The sequence below is a fragment of the Hemibagrus wyckioides genome, linkage group LG16 (genome assembly GCF_019097595.1).
Source record: "Hemibagrus wyckioides isolate EC202008001 linkage group LG16, SWU_Hwy_1.0, whole genome shotgun sequence".
NCBI lineage: Eukaryota > Metazoa > Chordata > Actinopteri > Siluriformes > Bagridae > Hemibagrus > Hemibagrus wyckioides.
The window spans coordinates 22357366-22383393 of NC_080725.1; the positions used below are offsets into that span (position 1 = coordinate 22357366).

Consider the following 26028-nt stretch of genomic DNA (forward strand, 5'->3'; position numbering starts at 1 on the left):
TAATGGACTTTATTGACAATTACAGAGTCTCTCAAAATTTTATGCTGCTTCAGACAAAGCCTGCTGGACGGAGAGGAAGAGGAGAAGAAATCGGCGTCCACTGCTCACAATGTGGACGCACAACCTGACAAGCAGTTGCCCAGTGTCGTAAAACCTCAGCAACCACTGGCCTACAAGACAAATTTGAGGAATACGTTTATTGCTAGCAGCACGTGACAGCTACCCCCACAAAAAGAATACGAACATGAAAACTGTCAAAAGTTGTAAGAAAACAATCCAGAGCTTTTGGTAAACCCAAGCCAGAGAGGAAAACAGGTTTGTCCCTGCTTCACAGAACCTCCTGCTCTGCGGCTTCACTGGTTTGTGTTGAGCATCTATCTCTATCACTCATAACTCTATTAGAGCCAGATGTTGTGGGTGCCCTGTCTACTTCCAGAGACGTGGTAATTTTATTATTGCTCTAAATCACAATCAGTCAAGGGGGGGAGCAAGGTCACAGGGTTGTGACTGCATATGTGGGTGTGGGAAGCAGGGATTAAAATCCTAAAGATATCAAGGTGCAAACCACCAACACCAACATCCACAAGGCAAAAAAGGAGCAGACGGTGGTGATAAATTATTCCCAGAGACAGAGTCCACAGTATAGAGTTTTGGCTGCTGGATCCTTAGTTACCGAGACCCCCTAGGCATGAGGGAGCCTAAACATCAAGGATCCATGACCAGAGACTTTTCTTTAGCATGGTGTTGAAATACATTTAAACCTAGAAGAGGACAATCTCAGGAGATATCTCAGAAGTGTTGAAGTCATCCTTTAACAAATCACATGAAGGGTTTTAACTAACAGACACTTTGGGAGGACAAAAGCTAACCTTGATTGGTTTAGTTAAGCTGTTTGCAAGTTAAGAAAATGATGCTAGGTGCAGCGTACTAAAGCGTGCATGTAAAGTTTTCTAGTCTTTACAAGAGAACAAGCCTAAAGACTACTAAAAAGTGGGTAAGGGACAGGCGTTCTTGGAGGATATGCAACAACTGTCAATCATTCCAGATACTGATTTGGCATTTTTATTTACAAGTGTTACGTAGCGTATGCCAATGGTAAAATTTGGAGCACAGAGCGCAAGGTCAACACAAATGATATCGCTGCTGGTGTGGCATGTGAACATGTGGTTGAAACGACACAGCAGCTAAGCAACCTCCACTTTGAAGTTTCCAAATGAAACAGGAAATAACCCAGAGCGGTTATTTAGTACACTTAAAGAAACCTGAGAGAGTGAGCGTGAAAAGAAAAGAGGCGGCATTGATCTTTTTTTTCCCCCTTCCATAGCAAATGTCATGAGAGATGGAAGAAAGGCTGCAGAGCCAGACAGACACCCAGACAGTGGAGAGTGAATGTGTGTGAGAGTGTGCGTATCCTGCTGATCAGTCACTGGCCTTGGCACCCACAGCAGGAAACCATGCCAATGTCGGCTGAGCGGATTCCGAGCCCCCAGGGGAAAAAAACAAACGAGTCTGTTGTTTGGGTCGTCAGAGTGCAGTCTGACCACCAGTGCTGAAGATGAAGGAGGAGACTCGGACTGAATTCACACGGCAGCTATCAGCATCTCCGTCCATTCCATCATGCACACACACACACACTTTAATCGTACTCTAGTCCTAATAATGCTTTGTGTGAAAGTCCTGGATGCGTTTATAAACTCTTATTAATTCAAATTCTGCACGATTTCATGAACTTTTCATAAAAATTCAGTTTTCAGAGCAACTTCTCTTTCTTTTCATCTCAAGACAAACCATTTTTGTGCACATACTTAAAAAAAAAACCACCACCATGACTGAGAGCACACAGTAATCATACTGACCAACAAACTAGCCTAGACTCCTCTACTGATTGCATCTATCCATCCATCCATCCATTCACCAATCTATTCATCCATGCATCTGTCCAACCATCTATCCATCCATCTATCTATCCATCCATACAATCATCCATCCATCTAGCCAACTATGCATCTGTCTACTCATCATTCCGTTTATTTACATATCAGTCTTTCCAACCATCTATATATACACAACATCCACCCATCCATCTATCTATCCATCCATCTTTGCATACATCTATTTGTCTATTCATCTATCCACCTAGTCAATCATCCCGCCATCTACCCACCTATCTATCCGTTTAATAACCCATCCATCCACCTAGTCAATCATCCTGCCATCTACTCACCTATCTATCCGTCTATCTATCCATCCATCCATCCATCCATCCGTCCCTGATTCAGCAAAACATTTCTTCCCTTATTTGGAAGCTTGTATGTGGACAGCAATTCTCTTCAATGTTGCAAAGCTACAAAAACACATTTGCAGCTCCATCATGAATATTAATAGACTAACCACAACTCCCAGCAGGCCTCTTGGAAATTAAAGCCGTCCCTTGGAGCACACTCAGCCTGGGCTGTGGGTGATCTTTTTTTCAGAGAGAAGCCATTAGAAGTTATTTTTCATGTGGTTGTCGAGGCCCAGATTGCGTCGCTTTATTCACTTTTAATGCAACGGTTCCCTGGTAAGGCGTTGCTAATATCCCACATTGTTCACACATGCTCACATCTTCACACCAGCTCTGAAGACACTGACCAACAGTGAGGGAGAAGTTCTGCAGGAATGCTTACACAACAAACCTTAGGAGTGATCAGAAAATCACTTTACAATGCAAACACAAACTAGACATTCGAAATCTGATGTCTTACTCGGATCTAAATTGTACTGAATATATATATATACATATACACATTATATATATATATATATATATATATATATATATATATATATATATATATATATATAAATTTACAGCAAAAACACAAATTTACAGCTCTGTCAGAGCTGCTGCTGAAGAAAATTAACCAACACCTGAGCAATCAGAGTCCAGAATTTATCAGCAAAGTTATATAAATACACATAATCACTATAATCCTAATATTTTGGCGTATTTGATTAGAGAGATAGATGCACCAGTTTATCATACGGTTAAAAATAACTCTGCTGTAATTCAGCTTTTCCACCAGACTCCAAATCTTCAATCTTCCAGTAACAACAAACATAAGATGTTGCTTCTTCTGCTCAGCTATCTGTGGCATTTAATCAGAGTCGAAATCGTTTGCCAGACCATGCACGTTACAGCCTGCAGAAGATGATTTCTGAATTTCTGAAGCTCTACACCGAAACTTTCTGTCCTGCCAGTGTTCTAGCAGCGTAATATCGTAACTCTCGTAAAACACCACGGATAATCAGCTGAGTGTGATTGCAGGGAGAGAATAAATCTAGTTCTACTTAATCACTCCTGGATCACTTTGGATAAGTCATGCTCGAGGGGAAGGAAAAACATTTCACTATTCATATTTCAACAGTACAGTCTCTTCTGCTTCAGGATAGGGGTCTTCGTGTGCTCAGCCGGTTCATCTCTTCCAACTGGAATATGAACAATGCCTGTATTTAAACTTTTTACAAAATAAAATAAATATAAAACTGTCATGTGTTAAAGGAGATTTTAAGTTATTCCTCTTACGTGACAGCAACATCACAACAACACCAGAACATTAGACTTTTTATCCATTTAGAGTTATATTTAACGGTGGACTATTTGTGAATTAAATTAGTTCCTGTTTTGACTTTCATTATAACAGCTATAAATGTCCCTGTGTATGTATTAGAATGGGTGGCCAATCAGATTCAAGAATTCACTATTATTATAATCATGATATAAATTCATTTGTCATGTAAGATTTCTGTCTTTGTTGTCCAGGATATAAAACTTGGTCCAAGGCCAGGACCTCTCCGAATATAAAAGAATTGCTGCCTCTGGTCTTTTTCTATTCTCTTGTCCTCTCCTGACCTCCAGACACCAATAAAAGATGATCATGTAAATTCAGCCTGTCCATAGTGAGCTTCAGCAGCCAGCCAGACTCGCAGTCGAATGACCACAGACACACACACACACACACACACACACACAGACTGATGGCTTACATACAGAGCATCCAGACTGAATGTGCCGACTGGCAATCGAGACAACTTGGTGCAGGGACAAATAGAAGGCTGGGACAAAGTTTCAGGACAGAGAGGCTGGCTCATTTCCTAGAAACATTTCCTTACATTTCCTAAAAGACCATTTGCTTTTGAAGAAATCAATCTCAAGCTTGCTAGGCAAAAAGATAACACCCAACGAAGCCAAGCTCAGATGGGTTCAGCAGATTTTGTCTCGCTGCCACCAGACGTGGCTACCAGAGTTAAAATCTTTACGCCACTATGTTTACATGCTGTCCGGCCGTCCGTCTGTGAGGCCAGCCGAGATTCTCTTTAGAGAGATACCTCAAGTACGAATGGATGAATGTTTGTAGGATATATCAGTGCTATCTCTGTAACTAGAAGATGACCTGACTTGATTTTGGAAACGATCCAAACAAGGTTAAGTTCGTCTGAAATAGTTTTTTATTTTATCTTTATGTTTTAGATATATTTTTTAAGACCAGACTCGTTGGCATCCCTGCCAGTGCCGTTGGTTTAGAGGTCTGCTTGTTTTCCATTCAGCTTCTTTCCACTTTCCCTGACCACAGATTCGAGCACATCCTGGGAGATCCCTAGACATTCCCAAGCCAACTGTGAGACAGAATATTTTCATCCAACAGGATGTGCCTGAAAAATATTTACAGACTGAGGACATCCTTTGTAAAATGCCCAAACCAACTCAACCAGCTTCTCTCAATACTAAAAAGCTTAATTCTAAGGTTCCCCCAGATTGTTGAGTAACTATCTGGCAAATCTCAGGTCCACTGGCTGTACTTGCCTTGGCCTTGTTCTTTCAGTAACCACCCACAGACTGTGTCCATATCTGAGGACTGGGATGTAGATTGTTTCAGCACCACAGACCAGTACAGAGACTGTAACACCATAGTTGTTTACTCTATTCTTTTGTCAAATTCATGTTCACCTTTTTATCAGACACAAGAAAATGGCAAAATATCTCCCCTCACATGAAGGCAGCACCCCATTCGTTTCTGGGAGAGAGCCATGTATCCCACATATCAAGAAGCCAAGGTTTTGTGAGAGGGGCAGATAAGTTTTTTGTGATTTTCAAGATCCCAGTAACCTTGTGCAACGATTCTGTGATGTGACATCCCATATGATTTCCCATCCAAACACTTTAAACATAAAATGTGTGGCTCAGTAGATGTTCCCATAATTGACGATAGGATGACAAGACTACTTGGACATGACTTTTAATCAAAAATTGACTTTAATGATCATCCGTCAGAAATAATTTATCTATACCTGTGGTAATAAGTGCATGGTCCAATCAAATTTAGTCAGTCCAAGCTGTTCTGGTAAAAGACAACTGGCAAGGAGCTGCTGGCCCATGTCTATCTAAATTAGCAGAACACAAAATGAATAATACAAAGTTATGCTTCTTCACACATATTTCCTCAGATCTGTGTGGTTCCAACAAACAATGTATCTTGTATTCCAACTGAAACCAACGTAATCATGACTTGATTTTTCAAAAAAAAAAAATAAGTAATGAAAACAATGTGTTTCCATTTCCACACTGACTCTGAGATATGGAAAGTGGAGGAGATCTTCTGACAGCTCTCCCCTTTCTGTCCTTGCGTAACTTGCATGCCCTAACTTTAGGTTAACACTTCAAAATAAAAGCAAACAAAAAATAAGAGAGACATCCAATTCAGAAAATGTGGTCCTGCAGGTCCGTCTCAGGCCAAAATTCAAGCTAGAATCGCACGCCGGAATCAAACCACTATCAGATGGTCCCCAGGGCCAGACACACGATCCATCACTATCTACCATCTCTAAGTATCGAGTAGTGCTGGCTCGCTGACCACAACCCCGAGCCATTTCTGATGTGGCCATGCAATGTGTGAGATCTCTCCATCTGATACCATACTACTCCCTGCTGAGAGAGAATCTCAAACATGAAATATTTGAGCGAGTTGGGGCTGAGGTTGGAGGGGTCTCCGGTGAGAAAAAAAACTGAGGGAGGATTGTGTTTCAGGAATATGTTCCACAAATCTGCTAAAACAGCAAGTGTTTTTTCCCCTGATGCCCGTCTCACGTAGGTAACACCTAGCCAGGGTAAATTCAAACCAAAGGAACAGAGACCTGTCAATCAAACTGCTAGGTTTTCATCTGAAGATGCTAAACATATGGTGTTTTGATTAGGGAAGTTTTAAACAAAGTGATGGATATGTCAACATTCAGAATATGAAAAAAAAAAAATTTAAATCGGTATCAAATAAAACTTAAATGCAACTTTTCTGCCCTTTACGATGAGGGAGGCATGGTCATGAGGAGACGTTCAGTCTCTGTGATAAAGCAGGGGCTTATTTATCTGTCAATCACAGCTAGGGTCATGTGACCCTAGAAGCAATCAGTCTCAGAAAAAGAGTGTAGCCTTTGTACCAATCGATACCATTAAAGGGGGTGTGGACTTTATGCCTGACGGTCCCAGTTGAGGGGGTGTGGACTTTGTGCCTGTCGGTTCCAGTGAAGGGGGTGTGAACTTTGTGCCCGTCAGTGGAAGGGAAAGAGACATGGCCTTTCTGCCCATGTGGCCCTGTGATGGAGGGATGTTCAAAGTGCAAATCAGTTGGGGGTAAAGGTAGTGTAGTCTGCATTCCAGTCAGTCTGAGGGAAGGTGTGGTAAGGGGTAGCTAAAAACCCAGGACCAAGCTGCCAATGCTAGGCCCTTGAACAAGGCCCTCAACCATCAAATGCTCAGTTGTACAAATGAGATATATATATTGCTCTGGATAAGGATGTCTGCCAAACGCCATAAAAGTAACCAACAATGTGGCAACAAACTTGCAGCTTTGTGGTCCTAGATTTTGAACTCACAACCTTACAATAGAGCATCTTAACCACTGAGCTACTATGCTCCTGTGAAGGAGGTGTAGCCTCTGCACCCGTCAGTCCAGTTAAAGGAGGTGTGGCCTCTGTGCCCGTTAGTCACAGTAAAGGAGGTGTAGTCCATCTGCCTTGTCATTCCCAATGACTACAGCATGTCCTCTAAGGCCTTCAGTCCCAGTGACTTTTTTTTTTGTTTATTAAACTCAAACTTTACGCAATACGGAGTAACACTGTATCCGTGGCCTGTCATAAATTTAAATGATGGCGTTCAGTTCAACCCTGTCCTTAGATTCAAACAGAAAAAAGGGCATCAGTATCTACAGTGGAGAGCGAGAAAAGGGGCAGCCAACTGCCAGAGCCTCACTCTGACATCCACGAGTGAACTGGGATGTGTTATTCTCCAAAGCCTGATATTTACTGCTCACTCAGGATCACTTCATGGCTAGTTAATTAGCGCTCGGTGTATTGGCTTGTATCCTGCAGCCCGCAGGCCAATTTCACCACCACCACAGAAAACAGATGTGCTTGTGTGTGTGTGTGTGTGTGTGTGTGTGTGTGTGTAGGAGATTGAGAGAAAGAGAGCAAGCATGTGTACACACTTACACTTCAACACTCCTACTTTCTGCTGCTCAACTCAGCTATGATCCAAACTACACACACATGCAGAAATAAACACACGGGGTTTGAGTAATCCCAAAAAGGAGGCTGTTATATTAAAATCTGCAACAGGAGATAAATACCACACATTCCAACTGTTCGTTCGTACTAAAACAATTTTAAAATTAGTTTCGAGTGTCATTGCGTGTTCCGGATCCCTGATCAAACCTGACACGTATTAAGACAGCTGCGACTTGAACATGGAAATACAAAGAAATAAAATTCTTACGGCACGGACGGGAAACGTGATAATCAGGCTGTAATTGCTCCAAGACAATGCTTCGTTGTTTTTCCACGATGTAAGATAGTGAAAAAGGCAGAGAGACTCGTAGATGGAGGGATGGTGGGGAATCCCCCGGTCCTGTGACATCTGTCAGTGTTTGCAAACAAGTTAATTGTTTAAAGACGAAGGCACAGGGCTATTATCCAGAGCACAGGCTAATGCTAATAATAAATTAAAGCCTTTTCAAGGTGTATTCTCTAGAAAATATATAGCAGGGGAATGAAAGACGGTGACACACATGAGAATAGTACAGTTAATTTCTTTTCCTGGCTTGTTCCTTTAGCAGGGTCAGAGCACAGTGTCAGAGGTCATGCAGCACTTCGGCCCAGAGATGGTAGAGGGGCGTGTTTAAGAGCTGGGATTTGAACTCATGATCTTCTGTGCATCTTTGTTTCTATCTGTATGTGTGTGTCTCTCTTTTTATGTCACCATCCATGTATCTGTGTGTGTATGCAGCATGTGTGAGGTCATATTCACACACTTTAGCTTTTGTGCATGTATACGCAGCGTGTGTGTTGTGTGTGTGTGACATCCAGTGTTACTCACTTCCTGTATATATTAGATACAAGCCAGTCATATAAAATCTGTGTGTGTGTTGTCAGATTCACAGTATCTACCACTTGTGTATGTTTGATGTCACATCCCCAAAGTGTCCATAAATCACACACACATGCTGTGTGTGTGTGCGCGCGCATGTGTGTACCTCATGGACGGAGCGTGCGGCCGGTTTGTCCTGTTGGTTGGCGAGGATGAGGAAGGGCAGGGTGCAGAGCTGCGGGTGCTGCAGGGCCGAGTGCAGCTCTGTGCGCGCCGTCTCCAGATCCTCGTCAGATGAGGCACTGTCTAACACAAACACCACACCCTGAGAACCCTGATAGTAACGGCTCCAGTACTTCTTAATGGAGTCAGCTCCTGAAAAACACACACACATGAATCTATACACAAAATTCTTGTTGTTTGCTTCATTCTTTATCAACCATTTGCATCTCTGCCTCTCGCTTTAAATATAGTTCTCTTTCTCCATATTTTGCGCCGCGACAGCCTCATCACGTAAGTCAACATTCAGTGGCACGGGTTAATCTTTCGCGCATAGCCGAGGCCAAAGAACCTAAACTGCACTTTCTGCTTACAGTAATCCAACATTTTACAGCATCTGATCCATATTTATTTAAAAATAAAGCCTGAAAACATGTGTAATGCTAACAAGTTACACAAAACATCTTGGCAGTTGAGCGGCGGTGGAAAGCACAGAGAGAATTTCGACATAACTGCGGCATTAACGTGGCTGGAACATATTGAGAAGAGAGAGGAGGGGAAGAAGGGGAAAAAAAAAAAAAAAAAACGCCTGCGTTTCTCTTTCCCAATATTCAGTCCGACTCTTGCGTTATGTATTTTTATGACTCCGAGCCGGCGTGCCAGCTTCGGCTCCAGCTCCGGCCTCGGCTCAGGGGGCCTGTGTGCGGGGGGAGCTGGGTCCAGAGGAAGAGGCTCTCGCCGCTGCAGCGTGTTTTCTTTAAAGCCGACCCTGAGAGAGTATTAAAACGATTTCTTCTGATGGCCAGTCTACAGCACAGTTCAAATGCGCCCGCTTTTACAGTGCACATATGGTTTCTCTTGCACCGAGCAATTTCAGAGGGGTACAAAAATGCGGCCACCAAGACGCACAGACACAGCATGGCTTTGGTTAGATGGTTAGAGGGGGTCGCCGAAGGGGGGAGAAGGGGCGGTTTAGAGAGGCTGAGGTTGGGGGGGGGGTGCCCCGGACCCAAAACTGTGAAGAAACGAAGCCCGAAGCACCTCCAACCTCTCCCGTCCTTCTGAACATAATGAACTGTATTAATCACAAACCGGCTGCAGCTCTTTCCGTTTACGTGGAGTGACAGCTCTACAAAACATCTCCAGACCAGTGCTAGTCATCCTCACGCTCCACAGATCCATCTCTGATTTTACTTCATTTATATTTATATATTCTTTTTCAAACTTCTTAATGTGGCAAGCAGTGAAGGAATGCTAGTTGGGATCGCTTTGCGTGATCTCACTGACGTGATTTAAACCAGCTCCTACAGGCTTTCGGTGGAAAGCTGCAGGAATCCGTAAAGCCGTGTTGATATACGACGCGCTCGGTTCGGTCTTTCCCCCGATCCGACCGAAAGCTCATAATGGGATGATGAACTCGACTCAGGTGTGTTACAGCACTAAAGGACTAGCACGAGCAAAGCGGCCTAAGATTTATTAGCCAGGTCAGGGGTCAAGTACATGCTGCAGTGTGCTGCCCAGTGCAGAAACCGGTGCTAATATAATAAAATAATGTATGGCAAGCCAGTTAGCTAGCTAAGAGCATTAACACTTACAGACTGGAAGAAAGTCAGCGAGGTTAAGCACAACATTTTATATACAAGATCTAAAATTGATCTAAAATCTTGCAGACATCTTCAAGTTCTCATGTTTGGTCATTAACCAGGAGTTACTAACAGCAGGAGAGCAGAATTACGGCCGGAATATTTGCAAAAGAATATTGTTACGTAGCAACTTTTTTTTTCGCTAAAGTCACCTGGAAATTAGAGTTTATTTTCCTTCTCTGGTAGTTGAACCTACTTGTCAACTACTGCTTCTCCACTACAAGCAGAATTATACCTGGTTTTAACGACATGTACTCTTACACAAGATGGATCCTGTGGTCAGTCAAGTGGAATGTAGCTTGTGCTGGGTCCACATGGTGCAATACCAGCAATAAAAAGTGGAGGCAGTGTAGCAGCAGGTGACATTGTGTCCTCTACTGAAGCACCAAACTGACAGAGCGCCTCAGATCACATGATCATGTTACGTCCTGTTCTAGATCATTATTGACAGCTACCAACAGCTGGCTTTTATACTTCAAGTCATCTCCAAACCTACAGAAAGCGTACCAGCGTTCTGAGTTAGTAAATGTAAGGTCCGAGTTTTGATTGGAGATCATGACAATGATCACGATGACAGCAGAAAGTTTTACATTATGTTCCACTTGAAAACCGGAGGAACAGGAAGGTTTTGGTGCCGATGAGCCGTCTAGGGTACATCACCTTTAATCCTCCAGATATTAAGCAAGTGTGTGAATGTCCTCAGTCACGTTGCTGCCATACATAAAGTCACATGTTGAGCCTAGAGAATTAGGAAACTTCCACATATTCCCAGTGTTCTACACTCACTTTCTAGCAAATAATAATTGAAAATTTCCATGAGATCAAAGAAAAACATACAGCGCAAAGAATCGGGGGTTTCATTTAAAGACCACGTCACTAAAATCTGCTAAAGGTTCAGCTCCGGAAATTCCGAATAAGCAAGAAACGAGAGAACGGCGACAATTCCAAGCGGACGCTTAGCCATTAATGATAGTGTTTATGGTTTATTTATGAGAGCATACAAAGTGGTTTTGTTTTTCACTTGCGCTTCATGTTGCCACTTCTGACTCAGAACAGATGAGGCATTGGTTTTGAATTTGAGGCAGAGAATAAACGCATACTTCTCCCTCCATTCATCTTTCAAACATTCTGGTTGTCATTGAAGGTTTGAACCACGTTTTCACTTCATTAATCAGAGCAGGAAATGAACATTTTAAAAAGAGTCATTCCTTGCTCCATGAAACGCCGTCAGGTTAATCATGTATAGAAACATATGAGATCGATCACAGCAGACATGTTACAGAAGCTGCACTGGACATCTGAAGTATATTCATTAACATCTACAGTCTGATTTAAAGGAAGTGGAAATACAGACAATCAATTTGTATCTTACAAGTGAGCAAGTGAGTTAAGGGCCTTGCTCAAGGGTCTAGTAGTGGCAGCTTGATGGACCTGGGATTCGGACTCACAACCTTCCAATCAGTAGCCCAACACTTTGACCACTAAGTTACCACATCCCACATCCTTGAAGTTTTCTGTCTGGAATTAGTTTAGGTTTTTTCAGTCTTAACTTGTGTTTGGACCCCGATAAAGAATTAATGATGCGGACTTTAGAGATGTTTCCCTGTCTAGACCCAGTTCCCGCTGTGGATGTTAACCATCATGTCTTGATTTTTTTTTTTTTTTTTTTTTTTTTTTACAAGCACAAGTCTTGCTAATGTGTTCTTTCACGGTTTTGCACCTCACTGATACCCTCAAGATCTTCAGGTCTGCTGAATTTGGCTGAAGCTCAAAGTGCGGTTCCAGTCGTTACCCCAAGGCCGCTCTGGTCATCCCATTCAGCATTTGTTGGATTACTCTATTCCATTCATCCGAGCCGGTGAGATCGAGTCATGGCTTTCGCCTTTCAACATCCTTCACCCTGTGACTCAGTGTATTGAAACATCTCACCACAATCTAACCTCTACATTTTTGCGCAACTCATTTATTGCTCCATTACCAGTTTCTGTTTAAAGCCGCAGGAAAGCTAAAAATAACCGCTGACTTTATGATGCCTACATGCCTGAGGTCATAATCTCGGGTAAAGCTTGCATAAGCGCTCACTAACCACAGAGCCGATGTTACGTCTACTCCCACGAAGGTTTCATCAAAACTGAGCATTCCTGCTCAAATCTAGCGAAGAAATTCGAACGAGCCACTATGGGTGATCGCTAGGAGGAGATTCATCGATCATATCACAAGAACGTTACTGCAATACTTGAGTCAGGATGTTTAGGTTTGTTAAGAAACATGTAAATAACCTCCAAGTGTCTGTGTGTAGATTTATTATACAGTATCTGTTACCTGATCTGTCTGTGTTGAAGTGCTGGATGTTCTCGGATTACAAAGAGATTTTTGGAACCTGGTATTTAAACCCCACGGAAACAGAACACGCTTAAAGCCAATAACATGAGGGAAAAGAACAAATAAAGAGTTTTTCTGGTAAAGAACAATCATTTGTTTATATTTATTCATAACACTCCATAGTGGTGTGTATAAATGGGGTAAGATCTTGAGAGGAATTATTATTATAAAAAAATAACGTAAAAATTATTTTACTAGAAGAAAACGGTGCCAATAATCCTGTAGAACACTGCAAGTATTTAACTGCAGAATTATTACACAAAAGTTTCCCGACCGGTTTGTTTTCGCCGCATCACTTTTTGAACAGGTTTGATTTAATTTCTCTGAAATTGGTTGGTTTAATTTCTCCATTTCTATTAATTTACCGTCCAATTGAAATGATCCTAGTTCCTTCTAGAACATGTCCCTCATCACGTTGCTACTTATGGGTTTTTAACATTAACATTACTCTGTTCCATTGCTCTGCATGTTACTTATTTAGTGAATGACGCTTTATTCGTATAGCTAAAAGGTACTCTCAATGCTGCATAGAATTTCCACAAAGGAGGCGGAGCTAGGAATATCTCCTCGACTGTGACATCATCATACGAAGGGTCCGTCTTTAAATGAAGATTTTCTGGGTTAAAATTTGAAACCACTGACCGCACAGTTCAACATTGTCCAACACACCAAAACATGTCCATGTTTTCACCCAATTTTCCAGCTTGAAAATTCCGAGTTCAGTTTTTTGAATCAAGTAGAACGACTCATCACACTCCTCGTCCTCGGATTCACGTTATGCTAACCCCCTTATCTCTTCTGTTCTTCTTTCCCTGCGTCTACATTTCAGCATTCCGATATTCAGTCCTCTGCTAACGGCATGATGTCTGATATTAAAGATTAGACTCCTTTCCTTTCTGCTCTCCGACGTCCAAAAGCCATGTGCATAAATATAGAGCAGCTGTAAGCGCAGGCTTTTATGGCATTTTTTAAATTATCTGCACCCAAAAGCCCAAAAACAGGTCATCATCCATCAAAAGAAAAAAACCTCTTATCCTCCAAGCTGCTCAGCAACATCATATAAATACATATCAGCATCTCCCTGAGCAGCCATGACCCTATGTTTCCTCCTTATCTCTAACCGCAAACCTATATCTTATTTAAACTTCCTTAATCTCGGACTGTAGCTCACGATCACCACCGCAGCTCTTCCTTACCTCAGAGGAAGCACCTTTCCATCCTCTCTGTTCCCGTCACCCCATTTGTCTCTGGATTATTTTGTTCTTTGTCGATTTTTTAAAAACCCTGGTATCCATCCAACCATCCCAGATCCTCGAGCAACCTAAACCTTCCATTAGACTTTTTATGGGGAATATATATATATATATTTTTTTTTTTTTTTTTTTTAGAATCTAAATAACAATTGTTTCAATCTGGTTTCCATACAACACACAGCCATTTCAATCTGGTTTTCATACACGGAGCTGCACTGAAATGGACCTTTTAGCCTTTTTACATGTCCTCAAGTATTCTTCCGGATTCACGCTGTATGAATTTTACACAAATAAAAAAAAGGCACATCAGAAAAGAATTCTTTGGTCACGACCGGTGGTCTTGATGTGCTCATGTCATGGCCAGACGATTCAGTGGCACCGCGACCAAAGACAACTGATGACAAAGTAAGAGACGTCAGATCTTTCAGATGGAATTTTCTAGTCATGACGCTGTTCTAAAACCCAGGCATATTGGTTACATAATTGAACAAGGCTAGATGGACATAGCTACAAGAACAGAAAAACCTAATAAGACTTATAATCTCCAAGGACTACAGAATGACTAGGAACAATCTTTTAAATATACGCTGAAATTAAACTATTCCTCAAGCTAAAGCTTACATAACTGTAGAGTTGTCCTGACTGCTGAGATATCGTTACCGATATCTCAAACCCTGGAACTATGGAGAATACACAAGAGTTGAAAGAGTTGGAGAATATCAGACATAACACTAAAACCACCTGCCCAAGGTCCCCCGTGTGCTGTCGGAACAGCTGCAAGATACCTGTGCTGCAGTATCTGGCACCAAGATGTTAGTAGCAGATCCAACAAGTTGTGAGGTTTGATCGGATTGAGATCTGGGAAACTTCCAGGCCGAGTCAACACCTTGTTCCTCAAACCATTCCTGAACAACTTATGCAGTGTGGCAGGGAGCATCATCCTGCTGAAAGAGGCCAGAGGAGAAAACCTCTGCCATGAAGAGGCGCTCATGAACAACAATGTGTGTCAAGGTAACACCCACATGCCAAGATCTGAAGTTTCCCAGCAGAACATAGCGACACACACTCATACACTGAGCGACCACTAAACTATCTGAAGTTTGCAGTCTAAACTTTAGAACTTCTTGCGCTCCTGATTCTGAGAACAAGGAGTAAACCTTATGGAAGCTTTGGTCCGTAATATTGCCTTGCTGACTGTAACCCTCACTGGCATTCCTAAACAAAATAAATGTTCACTTCACTTTAAAACATCCATTTGGCCACAAGAGTTTTAGCTCATTCTCAAAAAATTTACAGTTCAGCTCTCTTAGTTTCTGACTTTCCAGCTACAGCACTCGGGTCTACAGGCGCTTGATTTCTGACTGGTAAAAATTTCAGGCTCTCATCTCCATTTTCAACCCCGTTGTACCCTCTGGAATCGACCCCATAAAGACAGCTCTCTCAGGATCACTGTGCTTTTGTATCGTGGTGATTATGTTGTTGTCATTAGTGTCGAACACGAGGGAGTTCTAATGATTACTGTTGATTTTTATGCTGAAATACAAATTAAACCCTGGAGAGATTTTTTTTTCTTGTTGGCTTTTCAACCGAACAACTTGTTTTGAAACATTTTGGGAAAAAATATGAACTTGTGTGTTTTACTTCCATCATCTACGTTCATGTCACAATCCTGAAGATGAGATAAAAAAAAGTAATTTGGTCAAAAAGATCCTACAATATCCGATGTATTTAATATTTTCATCTACACTGTAAGCTCTTTACCCTGGTCAGGATCATGCTGAAATTTGATGTTAATTGAATCAAGGTCTTGTTTCTCCGTGCACTAGATGTTTAGCTGGCTCTAGATATAACGCTGAAATGTGTCACGTGTCATCTCTTACTGGAAAAGCCGTTTCCAACACTTTTCTCCATCTTGTCTTTATAGGCACTTTACTTTTCCTTTACTTGCGACGTTTGTCTGTTTTCAATTCAGTTATTCAAAATTTGCATGAGAGCCCTCACACTGTGTCCTGGCTGCATTTTAAAGCTTTATATTTAAATTTATGAATTTAGAAAACTGTCCGAAACAAAACACAAATACGTTTAAGGGTCCGATTAATCTGAAAACGCAAAGTTGGCAGTTCTCAATTTCATTTGAGCGCCATCCCTCCACTTCCTGTCTACTTTTTCTGAAAATTCAATGCTGAGACAATTGCTCTGTGATGGCAGTGTATGAAGCTGAAACCTCACACACTTTCTCGGTTTCAGATGATGTTGGCCGGCTACTAAAAAACAGCAGAGTGAATTGTTTTAGCACCCTATATTCTCCTGACCTTTGGTCACACCACAAACCGAGCTCTCCATCACGCCTCGGTCCAGCGTAAACAGCACTCGGAATGAGTTCGTGACAAGCTCTGTCCGTTCTGCACCTCCATGCCTCCATGCTCCAGGCTTCTGGCCAAAAATGTGGTGAAATTTTTTATTTAAAAAAAAGAATGATTATGGGGGGATGAAAAACAGTGTAAAACCACTGACATGTTTCATATATAATAAATGTTCCAGCCAAGATTATGAGTGATCGTATATTATATTTAATCAAGCACTTGTCTATTTAATCCAGAGCTTCTGTTCCAGAGAGACAGATCATCATAAATGTCTAGCTCTGGAGATGTTTCTTTACAAGTTAAAACAAAAAAGATGGAATTGGAGAATCGACATCTGAGGATCATCATCTTCCTTGTCCTCGATCGCTCTCTGATTAACGTTTTCAATCAGAACGAAAACGCACGTCGCTGCGCCTTAACACGAAGAGAACAGAGAAGGTTCATTTTAAACCCAGGACCTTGGGACTAAACATCACCGACCATGAACCGCCTCACACGTTGTAATCTTGAGTGATTAACCATACGCACACGATTGACACAGAAATCATTAAATCATGGCCGGGGATCCAAGGGAACAGAAACGGGAGGGGAGTAAAAAAAAGTGCAAGTGAGTTAAGTGTTTTCAGATGGCTGCTTTTGAGACGTTAAACACGAGCATGTGGGGCTTCTTCGCCTGTCAAACCCTCTGGAATCTCACGTCGTCGTCACGAGGCTGATGGGAAACGCACACGGACGGCTAGCCTGCTTTGATACACCAGCACCAACCCCTCCCTTCCCTCCCCTCCTGTCTCACCCTCCCCTCGCTTCCTGGCATCACTCATTCCACCGAAAACACCACCGGATTCTCGCCGAACATCGAGTGAAGCGTTAACGCAGCAGGAGGAGAGAAAGAGAGCGGCAGGACGCGACGCTGCCTGCTTCGATAAAGTGTGATGTGATACGTGGGGCTCGCGTTCCAGACATAAGCATATGTTTTTGGTGGGGTGTCACTCTGCACAGCCATAGTGATTAACTCATCTCTCACATGTGGAAACGCTTTCGAAAACAAAACGCGGCAAAATTGATGCAGACATGTCCTGTTGAATTTTCAACTCTGTTTGCCTATAATTGTAGCTCCATCAGCATTTAATGCACTCGATTTAATACGTTATTGTTTCTATAGCAACAGCTCATTCACAAGGATGGAGATTCAACATTAAAAAATATATAATTACAGTACAGATAAGTTTTCTATGAAAATAAATATCTCCTTGGAGAGAGTCTCCAGGGTCAGAAGTAAATCTGTAACTTTACTGGAGTTTACGCCTCTTGATGTTGTGATGACGAGAAGGCCTGGCTGGCAGTCTCCACTCTAATTCATCCCAAAGGTGTTCTATGGGGTTGAGGTCAGGACTTTGTGCAGGACAGTCAAGTTCCTCCACACCAAACTCACTCATCCATGTCTTTATGGACCTTGCTTTGGTCACTGGTGTGCAGTCATGTTGGAACAGGAAGGGGTCATCCCCAAACTGTTCCCACAAAGAGCATGAAATTGTCCAAAATGTCTTGGTATGAAGCTGAAGCATTAAGAGTTCCTTTTTCACTGGAACTAAGGGGCTGAGATCAAACCCTGGAAAACAAAACCGAACTCATTGATTTGGAGGGGTGTCCCAAAACTTTTGCCAATATAGTGTATAATAACCTCAGAGAGATGTCAGTGTTTACATATCAAAGTAAAAGTTCACCCAAAAAACAAACAAACAAATAAAAAACAGTTGAGATCTGCCAAACATGTTCATAAATAATCAGTTAAATACTATTAACACAACAACTAATCCCCAGGCTATCAGGTTGCTGTATGTAGACATGATGTTTTTCTCTCTCAGGAGGCTTTGGTGATGATGTGAAAGAAAAATAAAAGACACAGAGCGACTTTCAGGATTATTTATAAAGCTGCCTGTTTGCTGTTTTCTGACTCGACATGGCAGCGTGGCTAATTTCTGGGTCTGAATAGTTATATTCAATAAAACAAGCTCTGGACCGAGATGTTTATTGATGAAGGTTTAAGGGATTTGTTTTTACTTTTTTTAATTGGAGACATTTGGATTAGAACACAGACATGGTGGAATGTAGTGAATGTCAGAAGTTTACTGTGTTTATTTACACTGCTGTTTATTTGCTGATATTAAAGCCCTGAGCCTCAACTACTTCACATCACACTGTGTGTTTAATTTCTCCATGACCCTGACCAGATGACTGAAAGGACCACTCGCTTCTGCTACATGAAAGGAAAATCTTGTCCTTAAAAAAATTGGGATGTGTGTAGATCATTCAGGGTTCATGAGTGTTTACATCATGACAAACTTCCCTTATGGTGTATTTCACTTCAGGTTCAACCAAAAGGTGACCTCTGACTCACCGAACAAATGACCAGGCATCGTTCTGGGGCGACGTGTCCCACCAGCTGTCTCTGGTAAACATTTCTGTTTCCAGTTCACTCCAGCATGTGTGTGTGGCTCTGATTCATTACACCAGACTAAAAAAACTTGACTAGTAATGTTTCACACATCTGCTGTTGTGTGTTTACTCACATCACTGTTAATTATACACAACAGTAACACAACTATTTATAATATTAACACAAACAAAAAAGGGTGAAGTAACGTTATTTATACGTTCTTAAATGTTTCTGGATGTTAGTTTTAGGATTGCTAGTCATTTATTAGAGCATAAAAACATTTTATCTGTTAATAAAGAAAGTGATGTTTCACAGTTTTTCCTCCACAGGGTTAGTGATAAATGTGTAAATCTTATCAATAATACAGAAATCCAAGTCTCAAAGTATTTGAACTGTCTCATTTGAGGCGAATGTTTTCTTTACTGTGTTGATTAATAATTATATTCAACAGAACAGATTATATTTACAAGTCTGATGAAATGTTTTAGATCATCACAATGTTATCATCATGTAAAATAACACGTTTCACCATCTTAAAAAGGTTTACTTAATAATACAGACCAAAACCCAAGTGTAAAACCTGTACACGGCTTACCTCCCAGCTCTTTGACGTTTAGGATGGCGTTCTGGAAGGGCACTGCTTTAATGCTAAAACCTGCAAACCAAATCAAATCATTACATCTTTAAACATCAAACCGTACACATTTTCTCTCAAAAATACAAGATCTAGTACAATCACAAGGAAATAACCAGGCATGAAGAGACGATGACGCCATTACTTGGAAAGGTGTTGTGATACCATTCTACATTTCAAAAAATTGAGATTCTATTAGTGAGAATCATGATGAAGAAATTCAAGAGTTTGTTTAAATTCCATCAAATCCAAATCTGAACTTTTGTATTGAAACACTTTAAGGTTAAAGAGTGGCATAAAGTGAAAGTGAAAGTGTTTAAAATAGTAAGACTGGGAAATAAGTGTCATATGATGTATAAAAATGTATATAGTTATACAAACTGCCAAGAAAACAACTGCTAACAGGGTTGCCAGGACTCACAAAACCTCAAAAACTGTGTCAAAGAAATTCAAAATAAAAATTAATTAATTAATCATTTTTAAAAAATTGAAAGAAAAGATATTTAAATATGTTTTTCAAAAAAAATCATTTTTTAATGTCTGAATTGAAGTCCAGTGTGGTGCACATGATGTTTTTCTAATTTGATTCAAAACTAGATATTGCTAAATATTGCTTTAAAAACACAGACCTGGCAACCGGTAAACACAAACATTTCCTTCTAAACTGTCTTCATATATGTTTGTGTGTCTGGGATGGAGATTTGATCTGTGTGTGTGCGCGCGTGCATTTGTGTTTGTTTTGACCTGTGGTAGGTACAATGGTGTCTGCAGCTTCATTGCAGAGTCTGGACAGCAGGCTGGTCTTTCCGGAGCCTGTCAATCCAATACACACTACATCATACTCCGGTCTGGGGGGAGGCGGACCTTTACAGCACAGAGTTCTGAAACACTGAGAGAGAGAGAGAGAGAGAGAGAGAGAGAGAGAGAGAGAAAGAGAGAGAGAGAGAACAAAAGAAGGCATGAAACAAATGAAAATGAATGATGAGAGTGGTTCTTCTTTATAAACTTTTGCAGGTGGAACTGAGCTGAGGGGGTATCAAAGTGTGTGTGTGTGTGTGTGTGTGTGTGTGTGAGTGAGAGAGAGAGAGAGAGATGCTGGTGTTAGAGCACTGTATACAGGTCTGATAACACAAGCACAAAACCAGACTTTAACCTCACACTCCATACCCGATACCTCAAACCCAATACGCCATACCTCATACATTACACAATACTTCATATCACAATCCACATATCTTATACCCAATACTCTATACCTCAAATCTCATACCTCATATAGTATATATGCAACAGAACCTACATGGTATTCCATACCTCAAACCTAATACCCCATATCTCAAATCTCACACACAGTACGCCATACCTCATATCTGATAACCCATACCCCATCTGTCACACACAATACCCAATACCTGAAACCCCATAGGTGGGACCTGATCCTCCAGAACTGATACCCAAATAGCTGGGATGTGATACCCGAACCCTCATACCCCATACTTGATGCCCAATAACCAGTTCCTGAAGCCCCATACCTCATCGCACCCCTTCTAAAAACTACAACACAAACATCTCGCATCTGTTACAATACAGCAAGAAGATAAAACGCTCCACTGCACACAGCACGCTTCCGCTGAACTCTAAACACACCAGTGGCTGTCAGAGCCTCATGACCAGGCAAAATACTTAAACGGCCGCTTTAATGCTGCTTCGTGTCCCTTAATATGGCACCAATAAGGCAGATCAAACACCAGGCAGCAGAAACGAGATCAAAGCTCACAGAAAACCTGCTATTCAAGTGTGTGTGTGTGTGTGTGTGTGTGTGTGTGTGTGTGTGTGTGTGTGTGTGTTGATACAGAGGTCACCAGCCAGGCCAGGCCAGGCATCACAGATTTATCATGGCTGGGCCTCTTTCCCGTAAGAGATGTGTATTTGTGAATGATATGGAGAGTTAAGCTGGAAAACACTTCATCTGTTGGATAAGAGCAGAGAGAGAGAGAGAGAGAGAGAGAGAGAGACACTGAGTCAGAGAGAAAAACAGAAAAAGAGAGACAGAAAGAGAAAGACAGACAGAGACAAAGAGAAAGATGGACAGAGAGAGAGGTAACAAAACCAGCAAAAGATAAAAATAATATAAAAAATATTTTCCTAGACATGGTAAAAATTCCAAACTGAATCATCATCATCATCACCTCTTTGAATCCTCTGTGTCCACTCTCATTCTAATGCTTCGGTCAAATTCTTGAAAAAAGCAAGAATAAAAACAAAGAAAACAATAAAAACATTTCTTAAGAATAAAAAAAAATGATTCAAAAACTGATAAAAAAAATATATAATAAGAGCGATTCTGTAACCGACAAATTAAAGAAAAAGTAAAAAATTCTGTATTTAGTGAAATACAAAAATAAAAAGAAAGAAAGAAAGAAAGAAACAAACAAATGAGTCAAAAATAAAGAATGACTAATTACTAAAATAAAAAATTCAAGAAAGAAGAATTGAGTCATTTATTTACATAAAAGAACAATAATGAGTTAATGTAGAAAGTTAGCAATAAAATGGTCTAAAGGATGGGATCTGAGGGAGAAGTCTGCTGTAGTATCCAGCTGTTAGAAGAAGCGCAGTGACCAGTGTGAACATCAGGGGGCGCTAACGACACACAGAGCTTTTAATTACTGACTATCTGATATAAAACTGAGTAAAAACCTCAGAGAATAAATATTAATATAAAATAAATAAATATATAAATTAATATAAATATTACTAACAAAAAACCCACACACAGTTATAAATATTAATATTATTCAGTCATAACCAGTCCACACACTATCATAATTAATAACCACACACACCGTGTTGAGGTGATATGAAGTCGTCTACAGGACGGCGCTGCCCTCTAGTGGCTGTTTGCAGAAACTACAGCGAGACAGAGCGGCTACACTCTCATGACAAACATCTACAACTTTATTATAAACAGCTCTACACACACACACACACACACACACACACACACACACACACACAATAATTCCGCATTGTGATGTGGATTGTGTGAATTATTTCCGTCTGAGAGTAGTGCAGGTTTACACTGATGTGCTCGTTATGATACCTTATCATTTCAACAGTAACAAAGATTTTTTTTTTTTTTTACAGAAATAGACAGATAGATAGATATTTAAAGAAAGAAAGAAAGAAAGATTATTTTTTTACAAGAAAAGATCGATAGACAGACTGATAGATAGATAGATAGATACTTTTCACATAGAAAGAAAGAAAAATATTTTTACAGGAAAAGAAAGAGAGATAGACAGATTTTTTAAAGAAAGAAAGAAAGATTTAAAAAAATGATCGAGTGTCGAGATGCAATTTATATATATATTTATACTATTATATAATACATACATTATAATATATATTTAAATGTTTAGTTTTATTTTTAAAATAATAGCAGTAAAATTTCAGGCAGTTATTTTTTTAATTTATTTATTTTAAAAAAGTTTTAAGAAGAATCGAAATATATTTTGTAACACAGATCATCCAGAATTAATCATTTCAGTAAACAAAAAATATATAAATAATAAAATGAAATAAACGAAACAAAATAAATTAATAAAATAAAATAAATAAAAAAGAATCAAATAAATAAAAGAAAAGAAAAGAAAGAATAACTAAATTAAAATAAATAAATAAATAAAAATGACTAGAAGAAATAAAAGAAAAGAAGAAATAAAAAAAATAAATAAAATTGACTAAAAAAAAAAAAAAAAAAGACTTTTATATACAGAGCAATGGGTGTTTTTTGTTTTCTTTTTTTATCTCCACCCTCAGATTTAAAGAGCGTGACCAAAACATGTGTCTGAAAGGAATTTGATAAGAGAGTTAAGGATGGATTATATTTGACCTGGAAAACTTCCTGGGGGGAAAAAAACGGGAAAAGCCTGTCTGTGAGATTACTTCCCTGCCATAACTTCAGGAAAACGGGTTTGTTTTGTTTTATTATATTTTTATTACAAGGTGGAAACAGGAAAGATTTTTTTCTGCTGAAAGGATGACATAACTTTTACATTTCTTAAGGTAATGATTTGAGTTATAAGCCTGGATATTTTCACTCTGATCAGATTCAGAATCAGACTGTAATCAAATCTAAACCTTTCTTTCTCTTTTTTCTTTTTTTAAGAGAAGGAACAATAGTGTTAGTGTGTCACTTATTTATAGAAAGCTAAATATAATGCTGGATGCTAATCCTGGCTCTGCTTCAGCTAGAACTCATTTCCCTCGCTCTGTTCGGTCGACTCGACACTTCAGAGGATCGTTTCATCTTCCTGAGAAAGAAAACAAAACAAAAAAAAAAACGACTAAATACGGACTCCATTCTAGAGCCTTCAACTGAACTGAAGAGGTTTAGATTGTGTTTACAGCTTTATCATCTGTACATCAGAATCCTCACCACCATAAAACTCAGACTTATTATTAATCTCAAGCTTTCAGGAAAAGAAAGGAAGATTGATTTCATATCAAGAAAGAAAGAAAGAAAGAAAGAAAGAAAGAAAGAAAGAAAGAAAGAAAGAAAGAAAGAAAGAAAGAAAGAAAGAAAGAAAGAAAGAAAGAAAGAAAGAAAGAAAGAAAGAAAGAAAGAAAATGTAGAACATAACGTTATGCCTGATTGGTGTAATATCTATCCTTTTAACTGATCTGAACACTGATGTCATTTCCTGTTTCTTGTGCATGTCAAAATGTTTGACTTGTGCCACTTTCTGAAAATGTATATCCAGTCTTAATATTTCGTCTCATTTCAAGAGCTCTTTTTTGGACAATGTAGCTCAGTATTTTGCTGGTAAACAAACTCCACCTGATTCAGTGTGTGAAGTCAAAATGGCAATTTAAAAGGTTTTTATTCCTTTTCAGATGTTGTGTTGGCACTGATGGGCATTTCCACCACTGAGAACTGGGAGGTTCGCCAAACTGGTACAACAACCAACAACAGGAAGGTTCTGAAACGGTGACTAGCGGCCCAAATGGGGGATCTGTAGGAAGCCCAGACCTCCTTAATACAGAAAAGACAATGTTCCTTCATTCCATCCATTCATTCACACAGCCAGAGCAGGAAAGGTGGTGATTATGGCTGCCTGTGTGCCATCCAGGACCACATCGGGGGCCAAGTTTACAAACTGGAATCAGCAGACCACCTTACAGAAAAACACTAACTGCAGTGCAGACAGAAAACAACAGAGCAAACACTCGGACTGTGGCACTGACCAACAGACAGAAAACAACAGAGCAAACACTCAGACTGTGGCACTGACCAACAGACAGAAAACAACAGAGCAAACACTCGGACTGTGGCACTGACCAACAGACAGAAAACAACAGAGCAAACACTCGGACTGTGGCACTGACCAACAGACAGAAAACAACAGAGCAAACACTCGGACTGTGGCACTGACCAACAGACAGAAAACAACAGAGCAAACACTCAGACTGTGGCACTGACCAACAGACAAAACAACAGAGCAAACACTCAGACTGTGGCACTGACCAACAGACAGAAAACAACAGAGCAAACACTCAGACTGTGGCACTGACCAACAGACAGAAAACAACAGAGCAAACACTCGGACTGTGGCACTGACCAACAGACAAAACAACAGAGCAAACACTCGGACTGTGGCACTGACCAACAGACAGAAAACAACAGAGCAAACACTCAGACTGTCGCACTGACCAACAGAAAATAACAGCCACGGAACCAACACTCAGACAAGGTTAACTATAGACAATATTTAAAATGAATTTATTCAGTATTTATTTTTATTAACTAATCTACATTCACTGTAGAGATTTGAGGGATAATGGGTTGAAAACGGTGGTAGCATGAGACCTATTTTTGTGAAAATGACCACAGTTTTCAACCCATTATCCCTCAAATCTCTACAGTCCCCACACACTCCCTCTCACTAAGCCGTGGGGTTACAGGAAGATCTAATCAAATCAGCACCTACTGACCAATCAGCATTCAGCACCACCATCGCACATGATTAAAGTCCATTTTGAAACAATCGTGTGAGAATAAGGTTTTCAGGTCATATTAAGAGTGGAATAATCCTCTCATGGATGATCCACAGAAGGACAGAAGGTCTTGGTGTCGCTTTGGTAAACACAAACTGTGAGCTGAAGAAGAAAAAATCCAGCAGAACATTCCAGGCTCAGGATGAGAAAGACAATGAAGCGTTAACAGTCTGCTCCGAGGCAGATCATCATCAGGAGGATGGAAGATCTGAGTAACACCGTTGTTCTCGCTCTCCACATCTCCAGGAGTTTAACTTTAGCAGGCACTAGAGCCAGGTTGTTCCTCACAGCTTCTCTATACATCCAGTAAACATCTGGTGGAGCTTTCTTCCTGGCTGGAGATGATGGGTCTCTTTTATCCAGTGCATAAAGGCTCATATTGTAATGACGTTCATATCCTAATCATGCTCCTGAGTGAGATCCTCACATGATCTGCATGGATTACTGTACTTTTATATCTACAATATACCCAGGAGTTTAAATTGTTTATCCTGTCATGTTTACAGCGTTTAGCAGAAGCCGTTATCCAGAGAGACTTTAAATGTAAAGAAAGAATGTAGAAAGAAAGATTTCATATCAAGAATATCGAAAAAAAAAGAAAGAAAGAAAGACTTCATAATATCAAGAATGTAAAAAAATGAA

General features: G+C 40.3%; 1 protein-coding gene across 3 annotated transcripts in view; it reads right to left on the minus strand.

Moving 5' to 3' along the window:
* The window catches only part of arl15b (ADP-ribosylation factor-like 15b), a 53457-nt gene that overhangs the window by 16515 nt on the left and 10914 nt on the right, over positions 1 to 26028 (minus strand). For 2 of the 3 annotated variants that reach the window (XM_058411630.1, XM_058411632.1), the window contains exons 2-4: positions 20071 to 20215; positions 19288 to 19347; positions 8562 to 8770 (exon numbers count right to left, since the gene is read on the minus strand). In XM_058411630.1, coding sequence (XP_058267613.1) covers positions 8562 to 8770; positions 19288 to 19347; positions 20071 to 20215 — 414 coding nt within the window. Of the gene's footprint in view, positions 1 to 8558; positions 8771 to 17548; positions 17865 to 19287; positions 19348 to 20070; positions 20216 to 26028 lie in introns of those variants that run through there. The other variant, XM_058411631.1, reaches the window with a different exon arrangement.